Source organism: Rhineura floridana, chromosome 22, assembly GCF_030035675.1.
Source record: "Rhineura floridana isolate rRhiFlo1 chromosome 22, rRhiFlo1.hap2, whole genome shotgun sequence".
Lineage (NCBI taxonomy): Eukaryota > Metazoa > Chordata > Lepidosauria > Squamata > Rhineuridae > Rhineura > Rhineura floridana.
Genome location: NC_084501.1, coordinates 9,510,798 through 9,525,464, shown reverse-complemented (window position 1 = coordinate 9,525,464; position 14,667 = coordinate 9,510,798). Strand labels below are relative to the sequence as shown.

At 49.3% G+C, this 14,667-nt stretch overlaps 1 protein-coding gene across 3 annotated transcripts; it reads left to right on the top strand.

Annotated features, from left to right (window-relative positions):
• Positions 1 to 34: 34 nt before the first annotated feature.
• Positions 35 to 14,566, top strand: ZFTA (zinc finger translocation associated). Of its 3 annotated transcripts, none has more exons than XM_061606219.1 (5): positions 35 to 719; positions 3,393 to 3,869; positions 5,046 to 5,441; positions 6,502 to 6,927; positions 9,479 to 14,566. In XM_061606219.1, exons 1-5 carry the CDS (start codon positions 671 to 673, stop codon positions 9,991 to 9,993), a joined length of 1,863 nt encoding a protein of 620 aa, XP_061462203.1. In that variant the 5' UTR covers positions 35 to 670; the 3' UTR covers positions 9,994 to 14,566. The 3 variants fall into 3 exon arrangements, with proteins under 3 accessions (XP_061462203.1, XP_061462202.1, XP_061462201.1); XM_061606218.1 differs by having other exon boundaries at positions 3,390 to 3,869; positions 6,505 to 6,927; XM_061606217.1 differs by having other exon boundaries at positions 37 to 719; positions 3,390 to 3,869.
• Positions 14,567 to 14,667: the final 101 nt, after the last annotated feature.

The window sequence follows — 14,667 nt, the reverse complement described above, 5'->3', positions numbered from 1 at the left end:
TTTAAATCTGCGGTGTGGACGCAGTAGATTTTCCAACAGATCTAAAGGACGATCGGTCTGAACGGAGGGCTTTCTTGGAGGGTCGGGGGCCACGCTGAAGCCCCCTGCTCTTAATTTTTGTCCTTGGCTTTCCAGAATCTCTCATCCACTGGGGCTGCGGCCGCGTTAGGGATCTCGTTCTGCAGGCGAAAAACCCTCAATACCGATATGCATACAGCTTTCGGGGGGGGAAGGAGAAGGGATGCCTTTAGATACCTGGAGGGGCTCAACCCATCGCCCCCTTTCCTCCCGCTTCCTCTCCCGCCTCCCCCCCACTACAAAAATAGAGCACGTCCCCTTTAAATTTACCCAGGAGCCCTTAAAGGAGCCCCAGGGGCCCCGGGGGGAAAGGCATCCCCACCCTGCTTAGCCGGAGCCTGCCTGGATCTTTCGCCGTCGAAGCGGAGGAGCCTTTATGCAAGTAGATCCCCCCCCAAATAGATATATTTATATATATATATATATATATATAATTTTTTTTTTAAAAAATAAAAAATAGAAATATTGCAACGGATCGGCGGACCTAGAGCTTTGCAAAAGAGCAGGGGAGCGAGAAGGCTTAGATCTGGGTGCCTGTTGGAAGGGGGGGGGATGAACGCCTAGAGACCGGGAGCGAAAGGCGCAGCAAAGCATGGAGCAGCCCCCCAGCCTTTCCATCAAGCAGGAGCCCCAGGATCCAGGTGAGTAGGAAAGGCCTTCGCACATAGGCGCCCGTCCCCCCCTTTTCCGCGCCACCTGCTGGCCTTAGGTAGGTCGGTGGGTGAGTGGGCTGGAAAGCGGCACCCAGAAAGGATCGGTGGTGCTGAAGGGGGGGAGTGTTGCAAGTTTGCACAGCTGGGAAAAGGGAAGGAAGTGGGTGGGGGGTGGGGGAAGGAAACCAGTGGGGAGGGATGGCCCCTTTAAGATCCCCCCCCCCCTGCCTCCTCCTGGCCTTCTTCCTCCATCTTCCTGTACACGCCACTCCTGGACATGCTTTCCCTTTCAAAAACAGAACCAGGAAGGCATCTTCAGAAACACAAAGGATACATGGTTGCCAAGAACGAAATCACGGGGCCATTTCTTCCTGAAGTGTGCGTGTGCATATGTGTATTTGGACTGTGCACTCCTGCCCTGAAGATCTGGAGGGGGAGCGGGTTGAGAAAGGAAGTATTTACAGCAAAGGTTTCCAAACTGTGGTCCGCAGGCCACTGGTGGCCCATGGGCTTTGGCTCAGGTGGCCCAGCGGGGCACGCCTGTGGATTTGTGGTTGAAGGCCGGAGATGTCGCATCTGTTTGCCTTAGAGCTTCCTCTAGATTTTTCAGTGTGATTCAATGGCTTCTTTTATTTTCTTATCTTGTATGTTATCGATGTTGGGATTTGGATTCTACAGAATATGCTAAAATGTAATAGGTAAGATGCAGCAGTAAAAATCAAACTGGAAATCGTACACAGCATCTAACACCGCACATTACAATTGCTGCAACGGGTACAAAAATTGTTAAGTGATCCAACGGGACCCTCAGAAATTTTCAAGTTGGTCTGTGGGGAACCACCGATATGGAGTGATGCTCTCTGGAACCCCCTTGCTAAGACAGCCAATTTCTCTCTCTACCTCTGCAGCCAGCGGTGGTTTTGTGGGTCTGCTTGCATGAAGTAAGCCTTGGATGTGTGCCTCCCCTTTTCTGTTCTCTACACCCCTTTAAAATGCCCTCTCTTACTCTTTGACTTAGGTTTCTTAAAGTGGCACAACGCCTTCGCTTCCTAGACAGAAAATTTTGCCCCCTGTCAAAACCAGTATTTATTTATTACATTTATATCCCGCTCTTCCTCCAAGCAAAAGACTTCAAAACATATTAAAACAAAACATCTTTAAAAACATGTTAAAACAAAACATCTTAAAAACGTATTTAAAAAACAACTTTAAAAACATCTTAAAAAGCAATTCTAGCACAGATGCAGACTGAGATAAGGCCTGTACTTAAAAGGCTTGTTGAAGGAGGAAGGCCTTCAGTAGGTGCCGAAAAGATAACAGAGATGGCGCCTGTGTCATATTCAAGGGGAGGGAATTCAAAAGTGTTGGTGCCACTACCCTAAAGGTTCCTTTCCTATGTTGTATGAAATGGACCTCCTGATAAGATGGTGTCTGCAGGAGGCCCTCACCTGCAGAGCGCAGGGATCGGCTGGGTATAAGGGGTAAGACAGTCTTTCAGGTATCCTGGTCTCAAGCTGTATAGGGCTTTGTACACCAAAACCAGAACCTTGAACTTGGCCTGGTAGCTAATGGGCAGCCAGTGCAATTCCTTCAGCAGTGGGAAGACATGTTGGCGATACCCTGCCCCAGTCAGCAGTTGCGCCACTGCATTTAGAAGTAAGAGAAGTAATACCCACATTATCATTTAAAAATGGGGGGGGGAGAATCAAGATAATTAAGTCCAGAGTCTAAAAAATGATCTAGCTGCACCAGTTTTGGTCCCAGTATCTTTTTCCATACAGGTAGAAAAGCAGCTTGGGGGAGTGGGCACAATTCTGAGTGGAGAGATGGCAGGGAGGGAAAGGATCAAGTAGCCCCTCCCCTATGGTGGTCCTCTGCTTCTGAAGGCAGGCTCCGAGGCTGCTTTTCATGTTAAACAAAAAATCTGGAAGACTGATTCATGCATCAACATCTAGTATGACCAATCCAGGGGCAGGAACAGAAAGGATTGAGGAGCAGGAAACAGACAGAAGAAGGCTGGGCTGAAACACAGGAAATGGAGTCAGGCCATTGGTCCATCTAGCATTGGTCAGTATTATCTACACTGACTGGCAGCGGCTCTCTACGGTTTCAGGCAGGAGACTCTCCCAGCCTTACCTGGAGATGCTGGGAGCTGAACCTGGGACCTTCTGCATGCAAAGCAGATTCTCTAACCACTGTGATATACCACCATCCTTCCCCTTTGCCAGTGCTATGATAAGATGAGAGGTTGTTTGTTCTCCGCGCCTGGAATTTGTAGACTGTTTGTTGCTAGGACCCATCCTCTTCCGTGAATTTGTCTGGTGTGCTTATCATTCCGCTCTATTTCTGATGTTCAGGGTGGGAGTGCTGCTCCTTACGTAGCCAAAACGATACCACCTGCATGCGTAAAAGGGAGGTGTCTGCAGGGTTGGGGACCTCCACGTTTTCCAGAAATACAAAGAAACTGTAAGGGAATAAAACCCAGGGATGCGTGGAACCTCATAAACAACCAAATGTGGACTGAGTGTGCTCGGTGGCTGGCTGAGGGTTAGAGTGGGAACGGAATGGAGTAGAGCGGAGGAGGGCATGGCTGGCTGGGACAGCGGAGCACTGACCCATTGATACTAGCATTAACGTTGAGTGTTTGTGTCTTGCCAGAAGAGTTGCTCTTTGGAGAAGAGGCATCTGATTCTCAGAACAGTGGTGAGCTGCGCTCCGGCCACTCTTTGCGGCCATCTGGGAATGGCCTGTTGCGAGGCAATGCCAAGGATCCTTCTGCCCTCCTCAGTGGAGGGCGCAAGTACTCGGACCATTGCGAGGAGCGGGCGTCGAGGCCTGGCAAGAGCCGTATCCCTGGGCGGGACCATCGACGCTATTACCATGAGCACTGGAGGGGAGAGTACCTGATGGACTTCAACGCCGCCCGGCACGGCATGATCTGCATGGTATGTGGGAGCTCACTGGCCACCCTCAAGCTCAGCACCATCAAAAGACACATCCGGCAGAAGCATCCGTACTCCCTGACCTGGAGTGCCCACGAGAAGGAGGTCATCATGAATAGCTGGGATGCCCACTTGGGCGTCGAGGCGGAGACGAATGGAGCCAGAGACCTGGGTGAAAGGCCCGATGCTCAGCAAGGTATTATTATGAATTATTATTATTAATATTAGTAGTGGCATTATTTTACTAGCAGAAACCAGTCATGATCTGAAACGAATGCTGATGAAAGTTAAAGAGGAAAGGACAAAAGCAGGACTGCAGCTGAACGTCAAGAAGACTAAAGTAATGACAACAGAAGCGTTATGTAACTTTAAAGTTGACAACGAGGACATTGAACTTGTCAAGGATTATCAATACCTTGGAACAGCCATTAACCAAAAGGGAGACCATAGTCAAGAAATCAGAAGAAGGCTAGGACTGGGGAGGGCAGCTATGAGAGAACCAGAAAAGGTCCTCAAATGCAAAGACGTATCACTGAGCACTAAAGTCAGGATCGTTCAGACCATGGTATTCCCGATCTCTATGTATGGATGTGAAAGTTGGCCAGTGCAAAAAGCAGATGAGAGAAAAATCAACTCATTTGAAACATGGTGTTGGAGGAGAGCTTTGCGCATACCATGGACTGCAAAAAAGACAAATAATTGGGTGTTAGAACAAATTAAACCAGATCTGTCACTAGAAGCTAAAATGATGAAACTGAGGTTATCATACTTTGGACACATCATGAGAAGACATGATTCACTAGAAAAGACAACAATGCTGGGAAAAAACAGAAGGGAGTAGAAAAAGAGGAAGGCCAAACAAGAGATGGATTAATTCCATAAAGTAAGCCACAGACCTGAACTTACAAGATCTGAACAGGGTGGTTCATGACAGATGCTATTGGAGGTCACTGATTCATAGGGTCGCCCTAAATTGAAGGCATATAACAACCAAATTAGCATTATTTATTAGTATTAACTAGTAACTATTATTACTATTATTATTACTATTATTATTTATTTCATTTATGAATCTCTTCCCTTAGCCATCCCAAAGCAATTGATTAAGAACTCTCTGCAAGTAGAAACTTGGCACATCTCGGAGAAAGGGTCTTGGTGGCCTCTTCCCTTGCAGTGCTTGTTTTCTACTTGCAAGACATTTCCTTTCGTTATTAATGTAGAGGAGTGTTCAAAAATGGCAGAGAAAGTGAACCGATGGCCCTTCCCTGTTCTGGGGACCCATGTCACTTTTATGTAGGTGTTTGGTCCTGCCCTTATTTTAAAGAATATGTAAGTGGCCCTTTAAGTCACCATCTGTCTTACTTCCATACAGGCGGAGAGTTGCCATTTGGCGGCGGCCGCAGGAGGAGGCGTGGGCCGGGACCCCTCTCCTCTCGTGGGGGGCGTCGCCCGTCTGGCCTGGCTTTGAAAGCCTCCCCGGGAGGGGAAGATCAGAACCTGGAGCGGTACCTGAAAGAGTCCCTGCAGAGCTGGTTCCAGTCTGAGTTCCTGATGGACTATGACCCTCAGGGCAACCGGCTCTTCTGCATGATGTGCGGCTCGTCCTTGCCCAGCCTCAACCTGGAAGACATCAAGCGACACATCATGGATGCTCACCCCAGCTCCCTCGGCTTGAGCCCCACTGAGAAGGCCAGCATCCTGGAGGCGTGGAACTCCCGCGCGGTGGCTCCGCCTGCCGAGGGCGCAGGCCCAGGGAAAGCTCTAGTGGGTGAGGCCGGAAGTGGGTTGGGGGCGGGAGGGGTGGTGGGGGTAGGAGGGGAGGGGTGGAAGCAGCACATAGGGGTGTGCCTGTGGGTGTGTCTCGCACTCGGCTCCTATGTTGGTGATGTGTTCCGAAATGAATCTCACAAGGTCCACTAGAGCACTGTATCCCGTTTCTGGCTGTCCCCCTTTAAGAAAGATGTGGACTGGGATGGGGAACCTTCTCCACCCTGAGGGCTGCATTCTCATCTGGGCAACCTTCTGGGGGTCACGTGCCAGTGATGGGTGTGGCCAGAAGCAAAAGTGGGCGGAGCAACGAATGTGAATGGAACCTCTGTGCAGGAGGGCTAGTTTCTACACACACTCGCACACCCCTCTCTGGCCTCCACCCGGGCAAAAACACTCAAGGTGGGTATGAAGCGAGGCTGGTGAGGGTGTGGCATGGGTAGCAGCAGTGTAGTCATCCGGGGTCTCAAGGGGTCTTAGACCCCTTACTTTTTTAGGAACAGGGTTTCAGGAGGGTCCGCATGTCTCCAGCATCCTACAAGCCAATCAGCATGAAAGGGGAGTGTGTTAGCCACTGAGAAGAGACTTCTAACATGCTTCCTTGACCTTTCCTGCAGATGGGAGCCAATCAGAGTGAAAGGAGGTGAGTCAGCCACTGAGAAGACTCTTCTCAGCAGCTCTTGCTTTTGATGCTTATTGGCTCCTAGTGATGTCTGTTGTGGGAGAAAGCATTAACAAGGATCTCATTCTCAACCCGTCAGCCAAAAAAAAGAAAAAAAAGAGGACCCTGCACTTCTGAATTTGCCACTATGCTACTGGTGAGGAGAGTTCTGCAGGCCAGACAGAGAGACCTGGAGGGCCGCACCTGCTGATGGGTGGGGCCAGAGGCAAAAGAGGGTGGAGCAACAAATGTGAATTTCACCTTTGGTAGAGTAGGCTGCTTTCTGCACCCAAAGGATGCAAAATGGGTGCGCAGAGTGCAAGGCAGAAGCCTTGGTTGTACCAGTTGAATTAAATCTGTCCTTTTGTCTCCCCCTGCCTCCTTCCTTGCCCGACCCCAGCAGAAGAGCCTGAGCCCGCCCCGCAGGACCTGAGTAAGAAGGAAGTGGATCCGCCTCTGTCTCCGGACCAACCCGCTGGCGAGGATGGCTCTGAAGAGGCTGGCCCTTGGGACTCCGAAGAGAGCAACCTTCCTGCCCCTGCCCGTGGCCGGGACCATCGCCGCTACTTCCAGGAACACTGGCGCGTGGAGTACTTGATGGACTACAACGGGTCGCGGCACGGGCTGGTGTGCATGGTCTGCGGGAGTTCCTTGGCCACACTCAAGATGAGCACCATCAAGCGGCACATTCAGCAGAAGCACCCGGACTCCACCCAGCTGAGCCACCAGGTCAAGGCCCTCATCGTGGAGGAGTGGAGCCAGAAGGCCGCCCGTCTGGGGGACACGGAGGATTCCCTGCCTGGAACGGATGCTGAGGCGGACAAAGGTGAGTGGAGGGGTGTGTGTGTGTGTAGCGGCTGCATGGGATGGGGAATGCATTGGACGGCTGTGAATGTCTCTTGTGAAACCCCAGAGACGGCCATAGCTCAGTGGCGCAGGGCATCTGCTGTGCATGCAGAAGGTCCCAGGTTCGAGACATTCGAGACTCCCAAAGAAGTAAGGGGTCCAAGACCCCCTGAGACCCTGGACGACTTCACCCCTGATGCCTCCTGCCTGAAATCCTGGAGAGCGGCTGCCAGTCCGTGCAGACAGTGTAGAGCTAGATGGACTAATAGTCTGTTGTGGTATAAGGCAACCTCCTACGTCCCTGTGATTGGGGGGAAGAGTAGCAGAGATTAAAAGCCTGGGTGGTGTAGCAGTTGAATCAGGGAAACTTGTGGCCTTCTAAATATTGTTGGACCATACCTTCCATCATCCTTGATCATTGGCTGTGAGGCTAGGGCTGGTGGGAGGTGGGAGTCCAACAACAGCTTCTGCAAAGCTCTGCCTTGCTAACCTTTTGGAGCTGTTTGAGAGTGTCAACAAGCACGTTGCGACTCAGTTAACATCAGCCTCTCCACAGGTCCCTCATTCCTAAGAGACTAGGACCAAGGAGACCTTTAAAAAAACAAAAAAAACCCCTCCCTGCATCTAAAAAGATAGCACATTGAGGAAGAAAGTGCTCCCTGCTGTGCTAAGCTTCTAGTTGGCAGGGAGTTGTTGTGGTGTGTTTCAATGAAGGGGAGCATTCAAAATGTGTTTGCTCACCTGAAGTTGTACAACATGTTCTGTGGACCCAGGATCCTGATCCTTCATTTCTGCCTTGTTCTGCATGCATAGGCCAGACCCTAGAATAGATTATTTAAAAAGAGTTAGCTGAAAGACATGACTCATAAGGATGCCTGGCCATTGGCTTGCTGGGGGTGAGGGGTGTTGTAGTTTGGCAGCATCGGGAGGGCCAAAGGTTCCCCACACTGGTGAGAATTATACGTGGACCAATAAGTATAATAATGAATATTATCAGATAGCAGGTTTCTCAAACGTTTTCATAATGATGGATTCTTTTCCCGCCATTTTGTTTAAAGAAACAAAATAAAAAGAGTGGGGAAAAGCGATTTTCTAGTCCCTATGAAAAGGTGTGAAACAGGCCTGGCAAAGCCTCTGAAGCCAGAAATGGGCTCAGTAGATGTTTTAAGGTTTTAGAGTTGAGGCTTCAGTGACCAGCATAGCTTCCAGCTTGACGTCTAAATAATAATAATGAAGACTTCAAGCAAACTTCCTTCTGAGGGAAGGAATTCCAGAAAGAGGAAGGCAAGGAGAATCTAGAGGAGGCGCTCGCCATGTGATCTTAACTGCTGTGAAGGTTCCCACAGGAGAAGACAATCCTTCTGATCACTTGGTCCCAGACTGTGGAGTCGTTTCCCACCATGGTTCCTTCGGTAAAGGAACTGAGGCTTGGTTTAAGCCAGGGACGGGGGACCCTTTTCATCCTGAGGGCCACACTCCCTTCTGGACAACCTTCTGGGGGCCACATCCTGGGGTGGGCAGGACCAGAGGTAAAAATGAGTGAGGCAATGACTGTAAAATTTACATTTTGTACAGTAGGCTAATTTCTGTATACATACACACAAAGCCCTCTGTCCTGCATCCAGACAAGCAAGAGGAATGATCTGAGTTCAAGGGTGCTTTCCACCCAGGCAAAAACACTCTAGTTGGCATCCCCCAAAGAATCCTGGGAAGTGTAGTTTGTGAAGGGTGCTGACAGACTGCTATTCTGCTCACAGAGCTACAATTCTCCAAGTGGTTTAACAGTCAGTTCCTCTTCCCAGGGAACTCTGAGAAGTCCAGCTCTGTGAGGGGAATAGAGCGTCTCGTAACAACTCTTCACAAACTTCCCTTCCCAGGGTTCTTTGGGGGAAGCCATGGCTGTTTAATGTGGAATAAATGTGGAACCTGAGAATCTGGGGACATCTGAAGGGCATAGCAATTGTGTTTTCTTCAGAACCAGCAGAAAACCTCAGGATGACTTAGCCGAGTCATAAACTGTAAAAAGATGCTCGCAAGGCTGCTTTTTTAAGGCCGGCATGTGCTATTTGTATGATTTCCACCATCAATATCTAATGAAGGTTAACTGTTTAATTTTTGCAAATTGTATTGTTTTTATTATTATGTATTGCTGATGTGCTATTGATGTATCTTTATACTGGTGCTCTTTTGTAAGCTGCTTTGAGGGCCTTTTGGCTGAAAGGCCGGGTAGAAATATTAAAATCAAATCAAATAAATGTAGGGAGTGAATCTGGCATAGCAGGATGTGGAGTAGGGCTAGTGAGGGACATGGCCTGGGAAGAGGAGGGTGTAACTGGATAGGGGTTGTAGGGTACGGGGAGTCCTGAGGGCCAGCTAGGCTTGGAGGGCCTGAGGTTCCCTCACCCAAGCTTTTCTAGCTGAGGAGTAAATAAAGCAGTAAGTAAACACAACCCTAGCCCTGGCTAGGTTGCAGAAATGTCTGGTTGCATTTGCCTGGCTTGTGGTCTCCCCGTAATTTTTTGTCTCTCCAGTGGAATCGCAGCCTGCTTGCAATCCTCCCTTGTCCCCTGAGGAAGGTCAAGAGGACGGGTCAGCCCCTGCGGAAGAGGAAGATGCACCATCAGCAGGCAGACTGGCTCCTTCCCAGCAGTCCCCGGAGGCGGCGTCTCTGACGACTGGCCCCCCTTCCCGGCGGGGTCAGCGTCGGAACTACCAGCCCCGCTGGCGCGTGGAGTACCTGATGGACTACAACGAGCAGCGGCACGGGCTGGTCTGCATGGTTTGTGGGGGCATGCTGGCGACCCTGAAGGTCAGCACCATCAAGCGGCATATCCTTCAGGTGCACCGCTTCTCCCTGGAGTTCACGGCCGTGGAGAAACAGACCATCCTCGATGCCTACGCTGAAAAAGGCCCGGCTCAGAATTCCAGACAACTGGGCCCAAAGGCCTCCACCAGCCTTGACTCTGAGCCTGCTGACATCAAGCCAAACACTCAAGGCGCAGGGAAAATCGGGTTTGGTTACAATTTGCCGGTATGTACGGCGTAGCCGCAGACCCGGACTGCCCCCCGTGGTGGCAGGGTGGACTTTGTTGAACATTGAACCAGTTTTGTTTGATTCTCGCCACTGTGGGTGGTGAAACTCTCTTACAATTCTCAGCTTTCAGAATTCTGCAGGTGGAATCAAGTATTGCAGAATTCTGCAACTGGAAACAAATCATGCAGAAGCCAGGGATGCTTTGTTTTGCTTTTTTGTTTTGTTTTGGCCTAGCATCAGCTTTTGATTTGCATGTTCTGTTCTAGTGGCAAAGGGTTTTTAAAGGTGTTTGTTCCCCCCTCCCCTTTCTCTGTGGAGCTGGAACTTTTGTGCTCCAGCGATTCTGGTAAGGTTGTGGAAAGGTTTGGGGGCCTCTGGTACATTCTGGAGTAGTGAAGTGCTTTAAGGGTGTGTGTGGGGGCATTTCATCAGGCATGGTTGCCAGGAGATTTGATGGAAAGGGAAGGTGCTGTTACTTCCCTGTAAGGGAGTGGCGGGAATCTTTTTCCAGCCCAAGGACTGCATTCCCTTCTAGGCAGCCTTCTGGGGGCCATGTGCCAGGGGTTGGCAGGGCCGGAGCCAAAAGTGGGTGAAGCAATGAATGTAAACTTTTCTTTGTACAGTAGGCCAGCTTCTACACTGACACACAGAGATGTAACCTGCTTCTCTTTGTAAGCAAGTGTGGGGGGGTGATGTAGACGTTCTTTCCCATTGATTGCCGGGTGGGGGTGGGGAGACACCCGCACCATGTTGTGCTCCTGCCTCTTTTCCTGCTCTTTTACATGTGGCAGCCATTTTCATAGGCCACATCCCCCGTGGCAGCCATTTTGTGACTGGCGCTCATGGCACTTTCCCCAAATTCCAAATGTGCTGAGTCAAAAACGCTGGTGCTCCCTACTCTATGCATTGACCTGTAGGCTTGAGAGTTGGGGGCCTTTCCTCCCCCCCCCCCCAGATGCTCGTTGTCGAGCTAAAGGTGGTGTGGAGAACCTTTGGCCCTCCGGGTGTTCATAGAATCATAGAAGAGCAGAGTTGGAAGGGGTCTATAAGGTCATTGAATCCATCCCCCTGCTCAGTGCAGGAGTCCAAGTTAAAGCACACCCAACAGGTGCTTTAAGTGGATTCCTGCATTGAGCAAGGGGTTGGATTCGATGGCTTTATAGGTCCCTGCCAACTCTATGATTCTATGATGCGTTGCTGAACTATAATTCTCATCGTCCCTGGCCATTGGCTGTGTTTGCTGGGGCTGACGGGAGTTGCAGTTCAGCAACAGCTGGAGGGTCAAAGGTTCCCTTCCACCTGAGTTAAAGAAAAGGGCACTTCAGAGGCTGGTTGGCCAGTTTCGCTCCGTGTTCCAGTCCTCACGCCTTTTTTTGCAGGAGCTGCAACAAAGAATGTGTGGCCTGCAAATATTAAATGTGTGTGTGTGTGGGACTATGATAGCTCTCTAGCAAATGCAGGACTGGGCACTGATGGCACCTACACTTAAGAAAGTCCCCAAGGTTTTAAGCAAAACCGGTCCCCTGATATGGTATGATAGTGGTCAGGAACCTCTGGCCTGTGGGCTTAATTAAGCCCACCAGGTCTCCCTATTTGGCCCGCGAGGTTGTTTTGGCCAAGCTGTGCCCACCTGCCTTTCATGTGATGGTGTATGTATGACGCTGGATGTGGAGCAGGTAAAGTCATCACTGGGCCAAGCCCAGACAATGCAACTGGTTGTCGGTACTGGATGGCTGTGCTTTTGCCTGCACAGTTTGACTGTGTGGGCAAAAGTGGGTCAGCTGATGTCATTGTAACATCAGGTGACGGACCAGTAGCCGGCCCTGGATCACAATGGGTAAGCTGGAGATAAGATCTGGCCCCCAACACTGTGGTATGAGGAATTTCCTTGGCTACATTTACTGCATAAGGGCCTAGCCCTAAACTGCTCCTGCGGATAGGTTTGAGGGTGTGGGTTGTGTGTGAGCACATTGAGATCATTTTCTCCACCATCCCAAAACCTCTTGAAGATTCAGATTCCCCTCCTGATGCAGCAGAGGCTGTCCTTGATGTTATATTGTGTTAAAATATTTCAGAAGAGGCTTTGCTTCCCTCAGTGGTTCAGGCACGTGTCCCTAAAGTGATGTCCTAAGGGAAACAGCCTCCCCAATCCATGTGCCCTGGTAATGGAAGCTTAATGGAACCATTCCCAATCCTGGCGTTCCAAGTCACCCATGATAAAGAAGGCTTGCTGTGGGGTGATAAATGCTAATGAAGCTCAAGGGATTATTGAATTGAGCCCACAAATCTAAAGAATTAGGTAAATTGGAAGGAGGAAAATAAGTATTTAAGACAAACTAAAGTTGTCCTGTTGAGTAGTTCCGTCAAGGCTGGAAGATAAAACATCTCTACAGTAGGAACTGGGTAATGCAGATTACTGTAGAACTTCTGATATCAACAGAGATAAAAGTAGTTAGCTCTCCCATACCTCGTCCAAAATTGTGTTTCTTAGTGGCAGGATAAAGGATCTGTAGCAACACACCTGGGGAAGCGGCTGCTAGCCAGGTCTCTTGTAAGCAAACCATTTTAAATGTAGTTAAAAAGGTTTCATTGCACTTACTATGCCAGAGAGGGGAGTTATAAACATTTCCCATGTGATCGCACTTAAGATTAAGGGCCATCTTGGACCGTCAGGTGGCTGTATCATGTTGGGCTATGGGGGGCGGGGGGCAGCAGTAGGGAATGGCCAGTAACTTAGGAAAAATACAAAGCTGCATCTTTCTCTGTGACATGCTTTCTACATGCAGGGAGGGCCCTCCCCTCTGTGGCATGCTAACTTTCTATGTGCAGGGAGGCATCCCCCTCCCTCTCACCATTCAGCCTACAGGGGCATGGTCTAGAAAAGTGTTGTCCTGAGGAGCTGCAGGCAGTACAAATGAGGTCCCAGTTTCCTGACTGATGGTTATTAAGAGTGTTGTAGGCTTTTTGTTTTCGTTTTTTAAAAAAATCTGTGACATGCTTTCTACATGCGGGAAGGGGCATGCTAAACTCACTGAACTCAGGTTCTTGTCTGAGTTCCTAACTGTCAGACCTCTTACTCTGTGGCTAGGAGAACATTGACTACTTCGTTTTGTTGCTCTTCCGCCTCAAAGATGGAAATCGGTACAGCCTGAGCCCACTAGGACACTGCCGTTTCCCGAATCTTTGCTCTGAATGAACAAACCACAGCTGGGTTTTCAGAGCCAAGGGGACAGGGCAGCAGATGTTCTTATAAGCAGAGTCGGTGCCAGGCGTTCACCCTGCCTCAGCTGCAATCCCACTTGAAAGCAAGCAGCTAATTTGTGGGTCTCAAAGATGACCTTGTGCTGTCCACCCAAATCTGTATCTTTGTACTTCAAATTGTGCAGGAAGTGGGTTGTATCCAAGGCTAGTCCTACGCCGAGTAGGCTCGCTGGCATTAATGGGCATGACTAATTTAGGTGCATCAACTTCTGTGGGTCTACTCCAAGTAGGACTTAGGTACAACCCTTGGGTTTCCCTGAAAGAGGGCTTTTAATTTTTTTATATGTATATTTTAGCAGAACTGGCAGATGGTGGAGGGTTACAGGACCGTAGAAGCAGGAAAGAAATGGCGCTCTTAAACTTTCTGCACCCTACCTTCCTGTGGGGAAAGCGGGGGGATCTTAGCTCAGTGGTAGAGCATCTGCTTTACATGCAGACGGTCCTGGTTTACATCCCTGGCATGTCCAGGTAGGACTGGGGGAGATTTATCTTGAAACCCTAGACAGCTGCTTCCAGCCAAGGTAGACCATACTGAGCAAGACAGACCAATGGTTTAAGTTAGTATATGGCAACTTCCTAGGTTCCTGTTTAAATCGGCCCTTTACTCACAACCATGAGGACTGGAGTCTTGCTGTATTTTTAGGGGATGTGTCATAGCTCAGTGGAACATCTCTGCATTCAGAAGGCTCCAGGTTCACATTCCCCTTAAAAGGACTGGGGAAGATTGGGTGCCCTGGATCGAGGAGAGGGGCTGCCATCAGAATGGGTCATTCCAGCCTAGATGGCCCAAAAGCCTGATTTCAGTGGTGTGTGTTTGCAAGCCGCTGAGCCTTGGTCCAGGGTTGGTGGTGGAACTCAACAAGTTAGAATTAAATGAGGACCAGAAACTTAAAATAGCTGAGCAAAGCTTGCCTTCAGCAATATAGTGAAGAAAGCAAGGACACAAAGAAAAGTCGCACTTATAATCCAGCACGCTGATCCTTGCTGGATATTAATTCCCTTGACAGGAATGCTTTCTCTCATCAACCGCACTTCCCCCCCTGAAAGTGAAAAGTAGCCATCACATTTTTGCACAGCCGATTCTCCTTCCACCCCCTCCTTCTGAATCAGTAGCTTGGTCCTTTTTGTAGCTATCCTTGTGAAACATGAACTCCGAGGTATACTATCAATAACGCCCGTTATGACCTTGTGACTGTGTTGGAACCTTGTCCGTGTCTCTTGTGAAAAAAGGTGTTTTGCATTAATATGGAGGGTTTTAAAAATTATATAAATATATATATAAGCACTAAATTTTGTAAAACAGGTTATGTCAAAATAAATCCTAAAAAATATGCTATTTTAAAATGCAACCTCAGATTCTGGGTCGTTACTCATGTCAATTTTTTAAAGCTGTGTTTATTGCCTTTTAGATTTTAACTCGCTCCT

Excerpts from the sequence above, each read along its gene's own strand:
- ZFTA (XM_061606217.1), top strand. The coding sequence starts at position 671 with ATGGAGCAGCCCCCCAGCCTTTCCATCAAGCAGGAGCCCCAGGATCCA. Across the intron at positions 720-3,389 it reads GCAGGAGCCCCAGGATCCAG|AAGAGTTGCTCTTTGGAGAA; the intron begins GTGAGTAGGAAA and ends GTGTCTTGCCAG. Across the intron at positions 6,928-9,478 it reads GGATGCTGAGGCGGACAAAG|TGGAATCGCAGCCTGCTTGC; the intron begins GTGAGTGGAGGG and ends TTGTCTCTCCAG.